This window comes from Terrapene carolina, unplaced genomic scaffold, assembly GCF_002925995.2.
Source record: "Terrapene carolina triunguis isolate 2854851 unplaced genomic scaffold, T_m_triunguis-2.0 Scaffold25, whole genome shotgun sequence".
Classification (NCBI taxonomy): Eukaryota; Metazoa; Chordata; order Testudines; family Emydidae; genus Terrapene; species Terrapene triunguis.
In genome coordinates, this window is record NW_020664376.1 from 3,560,969 (window position 1) to 3,580,547 (window position 19,579).

A 19,579-nucleotide genomic window follows, 5' to 3' on the forward strand; every position below is an offset into this window, starting at 1 on the left:
TGTTAAAAGTTGTTCCGTGTGTCATACCATGATCATTATGCCGGGCTAAATCCTTTGGATCAATATAGAGGTCATGGTCTGTATCCAGCTCCCAAAATTTGCAATAGATGACATAGAAGTGCTCATAAGAGAAGTACTCTGTCAGCTGGTTAATATCCGCTTCTTCTTCCAATAATGCCACATTCTATTATCAGGAAAAAGAAAATCTCATTAAAGAACCTGCAAGATGCCTGTTGGTCACAGCAGCAACTGGAAGGATAAGTGAAAGTTCTCATATCATCAATGAGTGTCACTCATCTTTAACAATTTTTCAGTGGAATTATTTTATCTTCAAAGACCTTATGCACCATATAGCATGCTAAGAGCAGATTTTAATAAACTGAGTTGAAAGCTAAGGTGCCAGAGAAAGCTGCATAGTAAGGACAGCCAACTTACTGCTAAGTGAGAGACAAATATAGCTCTGAACAACATAGTAATCTAAATTGAAACAGTCTTGTATTAATAATTGCTCCCTTGAGAATCAATGCACTTTAGTCTTCATTGATCTGGGAAGAAGCAAGAACAAATACCATCTTTACTTCTGCCCTTTTAAGTATTTAACTTAATAAAGCTTTTAAATGAGCAGAAGTTATATCTACCTTGCAAAGTTTGACATAAATACCTGCAAAAAGCTGCTTTTCCTGAGTTCATTACACGTGATTCTTCCAGACCAAGACCTATTTACTGTATAAAATATCCTTTGTATAACCTGCAAGAGACAGACAAGTTGAAAGTCTACTTTTAACTATCTGAACTGAACACTGTATTGTTCCAAGTCTTGGTTAAGAGTTTAAAAATACCTGGGTACAAATGCAAACAAACAAAAATATGAAATAAGGTTCTGCAGTCTACTGCTGTATTCACTTCCCATTGTTTATTACTATTGCTCAATCTGCAGTATTTGGTCATCGTTACCCTCGGAGTCTCTCTTCTTCCTCTCTCCATCTGTTGAGGCCTGGGTCCATTCCTTTTCCCCCACCCCTCTCTCCCTTGTCTTAGTGAGCTCATCCTCCTATTGTTTCAGATACTACCTTTCCAGACATTATTTCCAACTCTCTCTCTACTCAATCTACAGATATCACTTAGACATCCTTCAGGTGTCTCAGTATCTTCAATTCAGTGCCACAAAGCCATAGGTCTTTCCCCCTAATCCCTCTCCAGCTGTCTATCTGTACTGACAACTCCAGCACCCTTCTATTCTGCCAACATTCTTTTCATATTCAGTCTTGACAAATTCTGCTACTTCTGCATTACCAAAATCCATCCTTTACCTCACTATTCCCATTGCTAAAAAACCCTGGAAAAACCTTAAAAATGTCTATGTCCTGGCTTCTCTTGCCTCAACTACTGTAACTTTATCTCTGATCAACTTTCGCACCTCTGTCCAATTTATTCAAGAACCCCATTGCTGATATCCCCTTCCTCTCTAATTACTCCCACCAACTCATTTCATATATCCCTCTCTGGGTTTCTGCCTTTTACTCCATCACACTCAAAACCTCCCCCACTACATCCACAACACCCTCCTTCCTCATGCTTGCCAACCACCTTTTCCCTTCCAAATCCAGTCTTCAGATCTAGTACATCCAAGATACTAGTTCTACCCACAGCAAGGATTCTATTGATGATGTAAATTTATGTCTTAATTTTACAAATGTAAGGGTTATCATTTATCCATTACGCCATCCATGTATATAGTGCTTTAAACATAAGACAATATTTCAGCTCTCCAGGATCTTAAAAATCTAAATTAGAAAACACAAAACTGGTTTATCTATTTACACTGTAAATTTAGGTTTGAAAAATGCATAACAGATATTTCCTGGTTCAAAGAGTTTACAATTTAAGCTAAGCAAGATAAAGACAGGATATGGAAGAGTAGGTCAGGAAAAGGATGTGGTAAGAGAATTATTTGAGAAAAGGTAAGAAGGAAAAGTTGGTTAGATACTATAAAGTACATGTATCATCTACTTTATACTTTTAAAGTAAGAACAGTCTTAGAAGCCTACTGTAAAAAGGTTCAGTCCAAAGAATGTGAGATTTTTATTTCAGACTACACTATTAAAAACATTACCTATCTGGCAATGAAACTCGAAGTTCCAAGTTATAAATCCATCTGTTACTAAAATAAAGGGATGTCAAAAAACCCTATGAAACAGTCCATCATACTTCCATATCAAAATGAAATTGGCTTTGCGTTATGAGTAAAGGGTATTAAGGGAGTTACTGATATTTTAATCATGAAATTTTACATACATATTTTATTTATTTATATTTATATATATATATATATATATATATATATATATATACACACACACACACACACACATACACACACACATATATATACATAGATAGATAGATAGATAGATAGATAGATAGATAAAGCTGCAGCACACAGCAAGCTCTGCTGCTCTTACTTTGAATAGGAACAGCTGGTTTGATAAGCCTAGGAAGGGGAATGGCCTATCTTACTTCTGAAACTTAATTAGTTCAGACTTAATTGTGTGTTTAGGGACAGCCCATTTTTGGCTTAAACTACAAAGCAATTTTTTTCTACCAAAGTTTTGCCTTAGCTTTGCAGTTTAATCCATCTGGACATCATTACCTCATCTGTTACACATCTAACCTAATTGTCTTCTATGATGAGATAACTGGCTCTGTGGATGAGGGGAAAGCAGTGGATGTGTTATTCCTTGACTTTAGCAAAGCTTTTGATACGGTCTCCCACAGTATTCTTGCCGCCAAGTTAAAGAAGTATGGGCTGGATGAAGGGACTGTAAGGTGGATAGAAAGCTGGCTAGATCGTCGAGCTCAACGCGTAGTGATCAATGGCTCCATGTCTAATTGGCAGCCGGTTTCAAGCGGAGTGCCCCAAGGGTTGGTCCTGGGGCCGGTTTTGTTTAATATCTTTATTAATGACCTGGAGGATGGTGTGGACTGCACTCTCAGCAAGTTTGCAGATGACACTAAACTGGGAGGCGAGGCAGATACACTGGAGGCTAGGGATCGGATACAGAGGGACCTAGACAAATTAGAGGATTGGGCCAAAAAAAACCTGATGAGGTTCAGCAAGGACAAGTGCAGAGTCCTGCACTTAGGACGGAAGAATCCTATGCACTGCTACAGACTAGGGACCGTATGGCTAGGTAGCAGTTCTGCAGAAAAGGACCTAGGGGTCACAGTGGACGAGAAGCTGGATATGAGTCAACAATGTGCTCTTGTTGCCAAGAAGGCTAACGGCATTTTGCGCTGTATAAGTAGGGGCACTGCCAGCAGATCGAGGGACATGATCGTTCCCCTTTATTAGACATTGGTGAGGCCTCATCTGGAGTATTGTGTCCAGTTTTGGGCCCCACACTACAAGAAGGATGTGGAAAAATTGGAAAGAGTCCAGCGGAGGGCAACAAAAATGATTAGGGGGCTGGAGCACATGACTTATGAGGAGAGGCTGAGGGAACTAGGCTTATTTAGTCGCAGAAGAGAAGATTGAGGGGGAATTTGATAGCAGTCTTCAACTACCTGAAGGGGGGTTCCAAAGAGGATGGAGCTCTGCTGTTCTCAGTGGTGGCAGATGACAGAACAAGGAGCAATGGGGGAGGTCTAGGTTGGATATTAGGAAACACTATTTCACTAGGAGGGTGGTGAAGCACTGGAATGCGTTACCTAGGGAGGTGGTAGAATCTCCTTCCTTGGAGGTTTTTAAGGCCCAGCTTGACAAAGCCCTGGCTGAGATGATTTAGTTGGGAATTGGTCCTGCTTTGAGCAGGGGGTTGGACTAGATGACCTCCTGAGGTCCCTTTCAACCCTGATATTCTATGATTCTATGATAACTGGTCTAAAAAAACCCCAAAATTGAATGTTTGCTAGAGACAACTGGACAAGTCTTAAAATTTGGGTCTCTAAAACAAACCAGAGCAGAGAATGAGTAAATAGTTTGAGACTTGTTTCATTTACTATGCTCAAAAAGTCACTTGCTGCTGTACATTTTTTTTTTTTTTTTTTGTGGGAAGGAAAAATTGTGCAAAATAAACATGACACTTGAAATTCTAGAGATATGTTTAATTCCTATGGAAGTTGCCTACACAACTCTTGTATCAGTACAAATACTGTTTCTACAGATTAGCTTTATATTAGCCTAAAAATTATGTATCAGACCTTACTCCTAGACTGAGGGCAATTATTTTAAACCTCTGGCCAGCAGCTGGGTCTGCCTCCCTCTGAGGTACTGCTCGGGTGGCATCTTACCCAGAAGTGGAAGTGCAGCAGCAATTAGATTTCAATATTTAATAGTAAATTGGTGAGAGAACCCACTAAAAACTCTAACCTACAACTTTAATTACGTGAAGACAACATCCTCCAGACACAGCTTCCACCCAGCAGTAGGATCACTAAAGCTTCACAAAGTTTCCTAAACAACTCCCAGTCAGAATACACTTAAATACAATACTTAACTAAAAGGGAGATCAACTGATCTATTTGTTATCATTCAGATAATTACAGGGCTTAATTTCTTTAGAAATCTGTAGTGGTCAGCAGATGCTCTTTCTTCTAAAGAGGGACAACAGTGTAGACAGTTTTCTTGAAATTCTTTAATTAGTGGACTGGTGTTACAGTTCCCTTTTCAGAGAGAATGTTCATAGCAGTTTGGGCTTCTTTTCTATGAGAAGTTCTTTTAGGGGCAAAAGTAAGTAGTGGAAATTTCATTAGCTATCCCTACTGGCCAACTGCTAAGATGAATTTGTCAAATGTTATTTCAACCCAGGCCTCCCTAAGTAAATATGTTCCTCGGCTAAAGAAAGGATTGGGGGATGAGAGGATTTAGCTGCTGCAGCCCTCAGAAGGAACAGCAGTTTTTCCACAATTCAGACAAACCAGGCTCCAATACAGTTACTTAAGAAAGATCCCCACAGTTGACATATTTCCTTCTTTCTCCCCTTGCTTCCACCATATCTTTTGAGAAATAATTCATCTAGGAATTGCTATGGCCTCACTGGTAAGAGGCAAAAACTAGTATCATCAGCTCTTAGCAAGAAAAACCCAGCAAACAATTATAGTGTCATCAACTCTCAATTTATTGTGAGGCCCACAACTTTGCCACCTGTTGGAGGAGCTCTTGTGATGACATGAAGAGTTCCTCGCCTTGTGTGACTTGGGAGCAGATGCCTGCACCAACTCCCCACTGCACCATCCTCCAAGCTCTTCTTGCCACTCACTCACCTTGGCAGCCTTCTTGTGGGGACCTGATTGTTTTGATCCACCCCTCCCTGCTGCAGGCTTCTGGAGGTGACTGACTGACCTGCATCCCCATCTTTTTTGGCAGGCTACCACGGGGGCGGTTCTTTCCTCATGGTAGACTGCATAAGCTGGCTCAGAAGTAGAACGCTCAACCACCAGAGCAGGCTATCCCTCTGAAGGTAAACCATTATGGACAAGGGGAACACCCACCCACCACAGCACTGAGAAAAGGCTTTCGCCAGGGACCTGCCTTAAGGCCCCTGCCTCCTATACATTAGGTGTCAACTGGCGGGGAATCCCTTTCTCCCCTCCATGCCCCTGCCGCCTCATCTTATGAAGGGTAAAGCTGAGCCCTCACGCCCCCTCCCACTTCACCCCACTACTATGCAGATAAATCTAAGCCTTCTACCCCCCCCCCCATCCCCTGCTGCTCTGGGGGGCAGCACATTGTTTTGTTGAGGCATTTTGATATACCAGGTCAGCAATGGCTACACACTTCCTCTCTCAGCAGCTTGAAGCAGTACTGGCCCTCATTGCTCAACCCCCAACAGCACCTCCACACTGCCTTTCCGCAGGGCTTCTCCTGACCAGGAATTAGAGGGTGGGGGTATGGTATTAAGATTTCAGCATATTCCCCTACATCCTCCAATCCTGAGAGCTGACTGCAGGAGAGAACAGGAGCAGCAGCAGGCACACAAGTAGGGGGGGCACCAACTGACTTTTGGAGGGTGTGGGGGAGGAAGAGGATAATAGCAGCAGCTATCTTTTGAGAGAGAAGTAAAGTTTCATGAAGCCCCAGGTGCAACCCTTCCTTGTTGGTGAGAAAGTCACTAATGTCGCACACATGATGTCTCCCGTCCACGTTCCCAAGTAGTGGCAGGGGACCATATTGGGAAGATTGACTTTTTCACATTGATGAGAAATGTCACACACGGAGCTGTGCAAATTTTGGCAGTTAAGGGAGCAGGTGGCTGTCTTGGACTGAGAAGGCAAGAGCTAGGGAGTGGAACACCACCACCTGCTCCAAAACTGCATAAAGCCAAGAGTAAATGGGGACAAAGTTGTCTTACTTTTGCTAAATATGCAAGAGTTTGCACTACTGTGCTTCTAAAACACACTGCAAGTAGGCAGTGGGGGTTCAAAAATCAGAGTAGACTAAACCCCGCAATTTAATCTTCTTAAAGAAGATCTTAATTTTTAGGCCAATCATTATTTTTGGGGTAGATCCATGATTTTTGAACTCTTGGGGCTGGCAATACTACTATTGGTCTGTTGGCAATGTCTATTGGAGTGGGGAGGATGAACCTGAAGACCTTCAACTCTAGAGTATGAAAGGTGCAGAACCAAAGTTAATGTCTCAAAAGAAAGACTTCCAGATTAAATTTGTGTTACAGCCAACTGTAGCTTATGTATACTGAATTAATGGCCTTAATTTAGTTCCCAGAGGATGCTTGTTAAACCCAGTCACTGATGCTTGCTGAATTTTTATTTTTTTTAAATGGAATGCCCTTTGGCGGGATCTCAGACTCTGAAGATTGAAGGACCGAATGAGCACAGAGTCTGAAGCAACATAATCTCTAGAGTTTGTCAAGTCCAGATCAGTAGTTGAGGGAAATTGATAGAACAGTTAACTGCTATTCATATAGCAGTTTGTGGACAGAAAGATAACTTTAGTCACAGGAGCCTAGAGCTGCAGATCTGGAACTTTTCATGTATACAATTTTCAATTAAAGGAAAATCCTTGAACTGGGAAGGTGCAAGTAGCTAAAAAAAAGGTTTAAATTCTATCATGATCTCTTTACAATTCCATAATATTGTGGAGAGCTTATATATTATCTACTTGATAAATCTGAACTTGAAATAAAGCAGAAGTCATTTTAAACTTTTAGGCTTTTTTCATTATGAAGTCCAAACCAGGGTCAGTATTCTAACCAGCCATACATTGAAAACCACACCCAAATAAGCATCCAAGTTAACTAAGTAATTTGCTCTTCAGTAGAAATACATAAACATGTTCCACACAAACCATCTCCATTCAATATTCCTCATTTCAACTGTTATTCAGTAAGCTCTTCTAACACCCTAAAGTATAGAGAAACCTTACAACTATCAGTTGCAATGACAGATGCTCTTCCTCCCACTACCGTGTCTCCTGAAGATTTGAATATACTCAGTATCATGCACTAGAAGCCTGGAAAGTTGAGGTCAGCAGAATACTTGTCTCTGGAGATAAATCCATTGCGAAAAGGATGGTTTTACATATTTCAATTGACCTATTAACTAACAGTTAAATTGTATAAACAAAGTAATTTTTCTAAATAAAGCACTTACTGTGGTAATGTAACGAGAATGAAATTCGGATGCTTCTTTTAAAAATGATAGGCCAGGATGACTATTCACCACATCCTATAAAGAGAGGGGAAGAAATGGAGTGCCAATTGGTACCCATTCTCACCCTGGGTATCAACTCATTAATGCAGAATACTACCTCCAATTCCTTGAAAGAGCCATTCCAAATTCAATTGCTAAGCAAAGCAACCATTATTAAATATAACTTCATTTGTAGAGTGCCTCATGTAAACATCCCATGGTGATGTATGTTTTCAAAATAATCCGGCTTTTAAAAGCCATTTAACATAAGCTTTCTTAACTGTAATAGGGAGATTTCAGAAACAATAGGCAGAAGTGTGCAAATTATATGTTCCGGACAGGGGAAGAAAAAACAAAACAAAAAACATTTTCCTGGTGTCGATGGGGCTTGATACATGTAACTAGTAAGAAACAGCATTACTGAAAAATTACAGATGCTTTCCCATTATAAATGAAGAAACTCTATAAAACCACGTGGAAGTACACTACAGATAGTGGTAGTCCAACAGGCAAGTTTGCTTTTCGTCATTCATTAGCAATACACTAAGACCTGTGACAGTCCAAAAAGAGATTCAACTGCCATTTTTCTTCTTTCCCCTCTCCAATAACTTCCCAGAAACCTGAGCACATCCTTAGCACTACCATGTCAATCACGAGTTGTCATTCTTAAGGCTAAATAGGTTCTGACACATTAGTCAGTCAAAATCAAACATCAATTAAGAGCTACTGTAGGATGTGTAGGGTTTTTTCTTTTCAACTTCTTCCCTACATAAAAGTAGGTTATAAATATTTGTGACTGTAAAATGACTTGTAACAATTTAAATTCATTAGTAGGTCAGTTGACCACACGAGTTGAATGCACTAAATATCAGTAATCTTCTTATTCATTCTCTTTACTAGAATTACTCTATTAGTTAGGTTTCAGAGGGGTAGCTGTGTTAGTCTGTATCAGTAAATTTTTCAATCCACTTTGATTGAATTGGCCTCGTTAGCACTACAAAAAATAATTTTCCTTCTGTTGATATTCACCCTCTCTTGTCAACTGTTGGGCATGGACTACATCCACCCTAATTGAATTGGTCTCGTTAGCATTGACCCCACCCCCCCACTTGGTAAGGCAACTCCCATCTTTTCATGTGCTGTATATTTATACCTGCTTACTGTATTTTCCACTCCATGCATCTGATGAAGTGAGTGGAAAGCTTATGCCCAAATAAATTTGTTAGTCTCTAAGGTGCCACAAGGACTCCTCGTTGCATCTATCAGTTAGGAAATTAAAGTTGCTCTGGTACATCTATTCTTTTGTTTAGCTTTGGAAGATACAAAGAGGTCATGATTAATTTAAATTGCTATTTACTTGTAAAAATGGAATGAAGTCTTCTTGCACCAAGTAGTTGCATCCAGGGTTCATCAGAAGATGAACAAACTTTGCCGCATCATCATGGCAGGTCTGTAGTATTCTGAAATGCAAATATAAAATGAATTTGCATCATAATACTTTTCTACTCCATTCAGAGAGGAAAAATGCTCATACTTGTGTTAGGAAGTTCTACAGCAGGACTTATGAAAAAAGCTGCAATCTATCCCAACTCACTGATGTAACGTGAGCACCTAAAGAATTAGTTACCATAATATAAAGGCAGGCATGTGGTCACAATTTCTTCTACCTACTAGTGATCTTACACAGCTCTAAGCATTGCACTGGCCAATAATCCCGTATTGCTTCCTCTCATACTAGACTTTAGGCATAATTTACATTAAATTATCTATAGTGTACCTGTTCCCAGCAGTGGAGTAGTCAAATGAGAGGACAGTTTGAAATCAAGACCATAGTTCTTTCTCTGGAATCAGTGAGAATAGAAAGGGCTAGGAAGGAGAAGTATCTGCCCACAACCGTTGACATATTCCTGCAAATTAGGACCACACTTCTCAAAACCTTACACAGTTGGGGCCACTAGGAACTTGTCATTAACCACACCACATTATATATCTTCACACAGCAAATATCAAGATTTTAAACTGTACACATTAATTTTTTTATCAAGTCCACTCTGTGTTGGACTACATAAAGGGGTTTGGTTTTGTTTGCAGGCTGGATCACATTCATAGCTTAAAATATTACATTTAAATTAAGAAATACAGTACCTCAAAAAGCAACCTACTTACTTCCGCCACATTGCAACAAATTTATGAACTGAGACGCATCCTGTTCGTTCTCCTCCAGCACAATAAAACAAGGGACCTTTCCAGTAAAGTGGACATTCACAGGCCTGGAATTAAGTTGTAGAACAATGCAGACAGTCAGTTTATTGATTACTTATCTGAGTGTTACTCCCTCTCAAAACACTAGCATAAAATGAAACCTTGCTAGTGTAGTTGTAAGGCAGCATTATGGGAGAACAGGACAGACACTTGTTTCGTTGCACACACTCTTACGGAACTACAGTGAACATAAGTATTTAAGGCAATTCCTGGAAGATTTGGTTTATTGACTGGTAACCTTTAATTTGACCAACAGCTTTAGTCTCTACTGTACTGCACAACAAGGTAGACTTTCACAGTAAATAAAAGAAATTAAGGGGAAAAGTCATTTCCATTTATTCTTTTTTCCCCCACAGTTGGGAAACATTTTTCCACTTGTGCTTCTAAAGAAATGGGAGATTCACATATGAAGTCAAGCATATGTTTACTGTAAGCAATTACAGTTAGTGTATATATGTTCCAGTGTTAGCCCTAGACTACTATGGAAAGATATATGAAGTGATCAATACAGCTCCCTTGAAAACAAAATATTTATCGCTTCAATATTATAAGGAGACAAATATTAAATTCCTCCAACCCAATTTGCTATGTATGTTATACAAAAGCAAAACAAGTCAGTCTTTTTAGATTGATAAACCCCATATTCTGACATGGCAATAAATCTAGTGACTACGGAAGGACTAAGAAAAAACCCTCCAAAAAAACAAAGCCATTCTGGATTTGAAGGTTTAATAATGCAAGTCCATGACTTTTTCCTGTCTAAGGTGAGAAAGTTATCTAGTTTCTTTGTTTTTAGATGAGTAACTGGTTTAATTGTAGAGTTCTACATAGACATATTTGGAGTGATAACTCAAAATTCTAATCTTGCACCATGTAAGTAAACCAACAGCAATGCACTTAAAACATCTGCAGTAGTACAATTGATTACTGTGAAGGCACACGGCCAAATTTTGCACTGAGACAACGCTATCCCACTGACATCTCTGGGACTGCACAACATATAACTCAGAGAATTTGGTTGCTTGAGTTTCTGATGTTGACATTTATGGGCTCTCCCCAAAACCCACTAAGGTTAATGTAAAGACTCCCATTGACTTTAATGGGCTATGGATCAGGCCCCATATTAACTTAAATTTGACTGGTATGGTCTACTTAACTTTTTGGAAGTTTATTCATATCACACAACAGATAACATAGGAAAACCAATCATTTGTTTCCTTTTTGTGGATTAGTATAATGGAATTAGACACCCAGTAAATCCTCACCTTTGCAACTTTGCCCATGTCTTCTAATCTTGCTCTCTCATTTGGAAACTGAGAGAAAGTTCTCTCTATTTTGGCAATCACTACATCTATATTCACTTTTTCTTTTGGACATCCTCGGGGAAAATAAAATGTTGGAATGGTTTGGCTCAGTGATGGCGGCAAAGGTTCTTCTTTCTTTGTCTGAACCTAAATGGATAAATACATTTGACATAGTGAGGTGTATTAAACTGTATGCCATCAAATCCTCCTTAGAATGAAACTGAAAAGCCTTTATCCTGTTTTGTATTAACTACCGTAACACACATTCCTACAGAAAATCATTACATATGATGGAATAAGCCAGGGGTAGGCAACCTATGGCACACATGCCAAAGGCAGCACGCGAGCGGATTCAGTGGCACTCACACTGCCCGGGTCCTGGCCACCGGTCCGGGGGGCTCTGCATTTTAATTTAATTTTAAATGAAGCTTCTTAAACATTTTAAAAATCTTATTTAAAAATCTTATTTACTTTACATACAACAATAGTTTAGTTACATATTATAGACATATTATAGAAAGAGACCTTCTAAAAATGTTAAAATGTATTACTGGCATGCAAAACCTTAAATTAGAGTGAATAAATGAAGACTCGGCACACCACTTCTGAAAGATTGCCGACCCCTGGAATAAGCTCTTTAAGAATGAAGAGTGAAAAATTCCTGAAAAACTGGCATCTAGAACATTTCAGTCTTTTCAAAATGAATTTAAGTTTGACATAAGGAAAGCTATTTGGCTAAGGTAAGAACAGCGTTTCCACTCTATCTCACCTCAAGTCTTCATCCAGCTTTAGAACCAGAACTCTAGCCAAACCTTTTTTTGAAGTTTGGAAGTATTCATAATTGTTATTTTTACTTCCAGTTCTAGCTTGAGACCAGAACAGCCCAAAATATCACAAGCAAGGCTGTTAAGTAACAAGTTTAAATACTGAAGTGCTAGAATCATGCGAGATCTTGCTTTCAGAAAATTTCCACCTCAGTTTTGTAGACTCAAGAGGGTCAGGTAAGCATGCAATCTTGTGGATGCTAGCAAGCTGCACACTTTTCTTCTCTAATTCAAAGAGTCATAACTGTGAAGAAAAAAAGTTTCAGTTGAATCCTGAAAACAAGACAACTTTCCTTAAAATATTATTTAAGGAAATATGTTCTCAGTATTTGTGTACTAATGCTTCTGCACACACAAGTGCAAAGATATACGGGTCTATGTATGCTAGAGTTGAGTAATTAACAACTCAAAAATGATTGAAGCCCACTATAGGTAAATTTATTCAGGTAAGTGGTTACAGTATAGCTGTTAGCTACAGTAAAGGAGAATTTACCCTTTATTCAATTAGTCCCATGAAGAAAGGTCAGTAGCTGAAAAACAAGTCAACAGGATATAAGGCAATAGAGAAATAAACTGAGCAAATAAAAAGAATTTGTGTATTGGACAGCTCAATAATTTGGCAACTGAATACAATAGCTTTCATCTCTAAGTTACAGATTCAAAACCAGCCCAATTTAGTAGTGACAAAGTTTTTCCCCATAGTGGCCTATTATGCAATCAACAATCCCAGTGAACCCAAAGTCCATCTCAATTTCCTCCAGTCACAACTGGCACCATCTGATAGATTTAGCAGCAACATTAAGGAATGAATGGCAAAGACACATTATTACCACCACACCCCTCAAGGTGGTCCTTCCACAGCTGGGCTGAGGCAATGGCAAAACAACATAGGGATGGATGTCTGTACTGTTGCCATCCATGTTAAGAATGTCATACGGATAAAGGATTTTGGTCCCCAAGAGGACTTCAATCCTGCACCTTTCACTGAGATACAACATGTAAAGAGGTTGAGTTAATCCCCTAGGATTTTTCTACAAATGAGCCAAACAATTCCAACTTTACACTTGCCTTAATGTTGCAACTTCACTAAAATTCAATGCTATCCTTTAAGTAGGTCAGAATAAAAAACAGAAAAGAAAAAAGTTTACTTGAGTTTGTGGTATTTGTAGGTGAATTTTTGTTTACTGGATTTGCACTTTTCAGTTACACCATAAAGGCTCTCTTGATGCCATAAAAAATGTAAAAGTCACATCAACAGAATCACCAAATAAAAACTAACAAATCCTCCAGATCACCTAAAAACTTCCCCAGGCCGAAACACTTCAGAGTGGTTTTTTTTTTTTAAAGAAACAATTTTCCAATCTCCAAAGTGGTGTTACTGTTAGCATCATGAAGAGTGCAACAAACAATTTCTTCATAATTTCCCCCTACATTTCAAGGTAACCACCACTACATCAGTGCGTGGGTTGAGCCTCTATGACATAACTAGTCGCTGAAAGCCTGTGCTGTTGCCCAGGTGTAATTCGTAAAGGCAAAACGGCTTAGAACTTGAAAACTGGACAGTTACAGACAGTGAATCCCAGTGATTATTCAACCTGGTGATATCCTAAACAAAAGGAGATCTCAACCATGTTGGAAGCTGTTTCCATCATTTCAAACTGACTCAGACATTCTATACTTTAGAGCGACACCCTTGGAATATGATTATATAGATAGCACGTTTTAATCTATTGTGCCAGCCTGGGGAGTAGATCTTTAGCCCTTCCTTCTCTATGGGACTGACACAGTAGTGTGCTCTCAGTGCTGTGTGTTGATTGACCATTTTTATAGAAAGACAAAAAAAGGAAGCAAAAAAAAAAAAAGTCAGATTGAGTTGTGATCCAGCTACTTCATTCCTTTTCCCCCTAATCTTTGTCGTTTTCCTAGGCAGCAGCTTTCAGCTGCTGACAAGAATGGCAGGTAATAAAGTTCTTCAGATCCACTGCCGTCCATTCTTTCTTCAGGTGGAATGCAAGGAAGTTTTAAATTATTGTAAACTCCTTTAGTTAAAAGTTTCAGAGCATTAGCCTAAACCAGGGGTTGGCAACGTTTGGCACGCGGCTCGCCAGGGTAAGCACCCTAGTGGGCCGGGCCAGTTTATTTACCTGCTGACGCGGCAGGTTCGGCCGATCGCGGCCCCCACTTGCCACGGTTCGCCGTCCCGGGCCAATGGGGGCGGTGGGAAGTGTCACGGGCGAGGGATGTGCTGGCCGCGGCTTCCCGCCGCCCCCATTGGCCCAGGACGGCGAACCGTGGCCAGTGGGGGCTGCGATCGGCCGAACCTGCCGCGTCAGCAGGTAAATAAACTGGCCCGGCCCGCTAGGGTGCTTGCCCTGGCGAGCCGCGTGCCAAACGTTGCCGACCCCTGGCCTAAACAGTCTTTTAGTGCAACTTTAGTATAGACCCGAAACTAGGTGTTTTAAATCCAAGGTTAAGAAAGTTTAAAGACTGTCACAAGACTGGTTTCTTAGCAAAGAAGGAAAAGGGAATATGTAAAAAGACAGACTGGGAAGATGACCCAGTAAAACAAAGCAAGAGAAGAAAATAATAAAATTGAAAGTTCTGCAGAGGTTTGGAACAGTAGATATTCTTCAAAAATTGTTCCTTCAATTATATAAAGTATACTGCACATCTGTTGTCATACAGCGAGATAAATGGTAACCTTCTGGTTTACACGTAGAAGATTTTTGGATTTTAAAGGCTATCTGGAATTTAGAAAGTTAACTTTGTACAACAACTAACGATAAATCCTTTCCCAGAACTGTTCTTTCCGGATGGACAAATTTAACGTAGCAGGCATGTCCACTTCATCACAACAGAAGCTTCCTCATCCCAAAACCGCTCAACCATACCACCATTTAATTTCTCCAAGTAAAATATTGCTGTGGATAAACTTGACATTCTAGATTTGAGGATATTTTGGTAACAGTAAAAACATCAGCTTTTGTTATACAAGTTAAAATTATCATTAGTGTGTTATTTAAAAGAAAAATACACACTAAATATGTGCTATTTCAATATGTGCTTCAATTTTGATGGTGATAGTTTACACAGAACTGGTCCCTATTGTGAATATTTATATCAGAGTGATTTTGAACAGGAAGCAACAAGATGTCTAAACAAACCCAATCTGCATAGGAATTGGCATATGAAGAGTTACAAAACACTGGAGAAAGACTAACCCAAACTGAAAACAAACACCTTATGAAATAGTGAGGTAAAAGGTTGTTTAAATATGATTGTCAAGTTAGGATCCCTTTAGTGAACAGATTACAGACGCTAATATTACCATTACATTTGATTTTTTATGCACTTGTTCAATTTTTTGAGAGCCTATATGGGATGCAGGCTTTTCTTTTTTAAAAAAACGGAAATAAAGTAAATAACCTTCCTTTGCACTACAGAGGGACCTTCTCTATTGCTTCAAGTTGGAAGAGGAAAACAATTTAAGCCTTCATATTCTTGTGAGTGATGCCTGAAAATGGATTGAAAAAGAATGTATAGCAATAACGTGTAGTGGAACTGAATAAAGAAAACCCTTTGGAGTAGCTTCCAGAATCACTGGTCTGATATTTCCCCACTTCCCCGACCAGGCAGCAACAATCATCTGCCTTGTTACTAAATAGATTGTGGTCCTAAAAAGGCAAATCCACCAACTTATCTTAGTTATCTTTAAGGTCTGGATCCTTTAGCTCCTTTTCAGGGAGACAGCTGTAGTCCAAGAGCATGCTGAGGTCCTAAAGGCACTATGCACTGCTTGAAGAGTATTTATGGTTACTCTTTGCCCATCAAGCACAATTGGTTGGTCTCCTTTCCTTCTGGGAGAGTTGATTAAAGAGGGAGAGAAGTTGGTTTTGGAACAGGAAGGTGAATGTGTGTCATCTTTCAGTAATCAGAAATCTTCATTTGAAGGGTGATCAACAAATACAACTGCCTCCCCAAAGTGGTCAGTTTTCCTGGGTTCAATTTCTAGGACTTTGAAGCAGAGAAATACTTTCAGAATCTTTTTTCAGAAACAGATATACAGTAGCCTCTTGGGGCTGAGGACTATGGCCGCAACAAGAGCTCAGCCCCAAACCATCCATGTCAAAGCAATTTTCAACACTTATCTTTGGAAAGCAAGGTCAGGGATGGTTTCTAGGACATACTGAAGAGGAAACAGAATGCTAGAACAGTAACTCCCCACTGACTCCTCAGCAGCAAGTACGAAGCATTCCCCTGGCACTGAACCAGATAACCTTTGAGGTGAAGCAGCTGTATCAAAGCATTACGCACTCGTATTTCCCTTGAAGAATCCTGCCACAAGTATTCCGAAGCCTCCTTTAGCATTAAGTAGAGGCACAGACCCAGGCTTCCACATCTTCCAGAAATACTCTGAAGGATGTTACAGAAAACAAAGCCTCCCCTCCCTGCCCTTTCAGCATCAAGGAAGTAGCATGCACTAAGGCCACCGTCACCTTTTATGCAACTGAATCTCTGACTGAAGACTTCTATGAGCTGTTTTTGGAAGTGGTCTCAAGTCTCTAGGATGGTACCAACTCAGATGATTGAAGAGACAACTTAAGCAGAAAGAGTTCAAGCATTTACTTCCAATCCCTATGGGTGCAGGAAGTAAAGGCAACGAAGGCTGCACACTACCCTGGGAAACTATTTCCATTCAGGTACTAAGACTGTTGATCCGGGATCAATAATTTAGAACAGAATTACGTACAACATTTAAACCCAGACTTCTTGCTGGGATCAGCTACACCTACAACACTGAACACAAGGTCAACAAGCTCATACCAAAGACTGAGTACAGAAAAACCAAATCTATGGTACATTAGTTACAGCCAATCAAAAGCGGTAGCTACAGGAGTGGTTTTTGCTTTTTTAAAGAAAAAGTAAATAACTACAGGTTTTGATCCTCAGTTCCAACTTTCAGATGAAGGTCAGAAGGAACTGAGGAACTACTAAAGTTGCACTTCTTTGTATGTCCCCTATGAATGAATGGGAAGGTTCACCTGAATGTCCCCTATGATCACTGCTTTCTAGAGGGTTCAGTAGGATGTCCTAGAGCATATGTGCATCTTATCAAGAGGGAGCCATACTGAAAATACTCAAAAGGGCTATTTCTGTTCTAAATAAGACAACCTATTAAAAATGCACTTTGACTAAATGATAAACAAAAACGATAAAAAGATTAGAAAACCTGACCTATGAGGAAACGTTAAAAAATTGGGTATGTTTAGTCTTGTGAAAAAAAGGCCGAGGGGCAGCTAAGTCTTCAAACACGTTAAGGGCTGTTACAAAGAGGATGGTGATCAACTGTCCTCTATGTCCACCGAAAATAGGACAAGAAGTAATCAGCTTAATCTGCAGCAAGGGAGATTAAGGTTAGATATTAGGAAAACTAACCTTAGAGAAAAAGTTTAAATATATTAACTATGTTAGATATTAGGAAAAACTAACTACAAGGATAGTTAGGTACTGGACTAGGTTGCAAAGGGAGGCACTGGACTAGGTTGCCATCCTTGGAGGATTTTAAGAACAGGTTAGACAAACACTTGTTAGGGATGGTCTAGTTACAGTTGGTCTTGCCTCAGCACAGGGAGGATGGATTGACTACATGACTGACTAGAGGTCCCTTCCAGTCCTATATTTCTATGACTATACTTCCACACAGATGAATAAAAATCTCAAATTACTGGTTTAATTCTAACAATTTAAATTAATGTGGGATATTTGTTCACACCTAAAAAATACTGCTAAGAGTCCTGCTAATGCCAAGAATAAATTTGTTTGGATTGAAAACCTGATATGACACCGTTTATTCTTGTTGCTGTGAATTTTTTCAGTTGGAGGTCAGCCTTCCATTTTCTTGCTTGTGCTAAAAATCTGTTTATAAATTAAACTACCAAAAGTGACTTGTTCAGCCAAGTGAGAAACTCCAGTACACAACTTGCCAAACCACATAAAATTATGAAATATTTGGAGCTAAAAGGAGATTTAAAAAAAATTAGTTACATTTCAATGAATGATTTGCATGTGTCGAAGTGTAACAGTATGAAGTAAATTTGACATATTAGCCTTTGCAATGAACATATGCCTGAGTTGCAATTCGCAATTCAGAAAGCCAGTAAGTTTCCTCTAAAATGTGATCTTCTAATGATTTACAATTTTGTAATATTGCAAATAAGCTTCTGTAAGATTCACCTTGAAAAGAGAAAGTAAGATCGTTCCTTTAATACAAATAGTCAATTTTCACCCCGGCATACAAAAAGCATAAAGGCTTTGGGTAAATTCAGACTATGAAGTGTTTCTTTACTCTTACTTTGTAAAAGTAGTGAGAAGGTTAATTTATTTATTTATTTTTGCATGGAGTGGCACAAAGGCATTTCTTCATTCCCTTTGCTAGTTTCAAGAATATTCCCTACTCTTTGATAACATCTGAGAGTATGTCAACATCAGATAGATTATTCCTACAGCCCTTCAATAACAAGAGGCAGGGAAATCACCACATTATCAAGCAGGCTGAAAAGAAACATGTACATCCCCACCCACCCCATGAATAAGAATCTTCTGACCCTCTCCAGCCTGCTTAGTTTTTCTCCCTTCCTAGTGGTAGACAACGTCTATTCAAGCAGCAAATTTGGCTTTGAGCAAAACTGAGGAAGCAAGGAGATTAGAAGCCAGATAGGCCAGTTTCTAAATATGGGGGAACCAGCTGTTGCTTTCCCTGTTTCCCTAAGATGATTTTTAAGGGGATGCTTATCCCAAGCACTCTCCCAAGTAGAGATCTCTGGATGTTACAGAGCTTGGACTGCCTTGGCTCTGGTACACTTCTTCTGGTGAGGTATAGATGCCTGCTCCTTCCCCTGCCTGCCTACTGGGTTACTGGGATATGGAGTATTTGCAGCTGGTCATGGGGGCCCATTCTAGCCACCATTACCGCAAGACTTTAGAAATGAGATAACACATCTCCTCTCCTTCCTGACCTAAAATAACTTTTTCTTGAAATCAAGAAAAGGGGAAAGGCCTCTTCTCCCCTATTTTAAAAAGACTGTATACTTTTCAGGATGGCAACTCTGTTTGTGCAAGAACTACCACATTAAAGAAATAAATGCATAAAGTCAATTAGCTCAATGAGGTTAAGTCTCAATTGTTTACAGAGTGAAGGTCAAGAGAAAGTGAGTTAAATACCTGAACATGGTATTCATTAAGGGTGGGGGAAATCAAGCACACTTACCCACTTAAATATATTTAGATAACATGCTGATCAAGATGCCACAGACTAAACAATTCTCAGTATTTGCACTGTTTGACATGATGCAGTACTTAGAATAATTGAATGAATTTGTCCTCATATGGCAGTGCTTGTGTTTTATAGTATCAACTTAGACTATACAGCTTTGTTATTGTTTATGAGTAGAGATTTTTAAGGAAAAAGGGTATTTTCTAGTGTTAAAATTAACAGCCTTGGTACACTGCATAGAATGCAGATCTCAAGAACAAGATTCT

The 19,579-nt window shown here is 39.4% G+C and overlaps 1 protein-coding gene across 1 annotated transcript in view; it reads right to left on the bottom strand.

The window, feature by feature from the left end:
- Positions 1-19: 19 nt before the first annotated feature.
- The window catches only part of LOC113406320 (serine/threonine-protein phosphatase 2A regulatory subunit B'' subunit beta-like), a gene marked incomplete at its 3' end in the record, with an annotated part of 65,876 nt that continues 46,316 nt past the window's right edge, over positions 20-19,579 (bottom strand). Inside the window, exons 4-9 of the mRNA XM_026650509.1 lie at positions 11,178-11,363; positions 9,817-9,920; positions 9,008-9,110; positions 7,612-7,686; positions 662-748; positions 20-184 (exon numbers count right to left, since the gene is read on the bottom strand). Of these exons, the coding sequence (XP_026506294.1) occupies positions 20-184; positions 662-748; positions 7,612-7,686; positions 9,008-9,110; positions 9,817-9,920; positions 11,178-11,363 (720 nt within the window). The remainder of the gene's footprint in view (positions 185-661; positions 749-7,611; positions 7,687-9,007; positions 9,111-9,816; positions 9,921-11,177; positions 11,364-19,579) is intronic.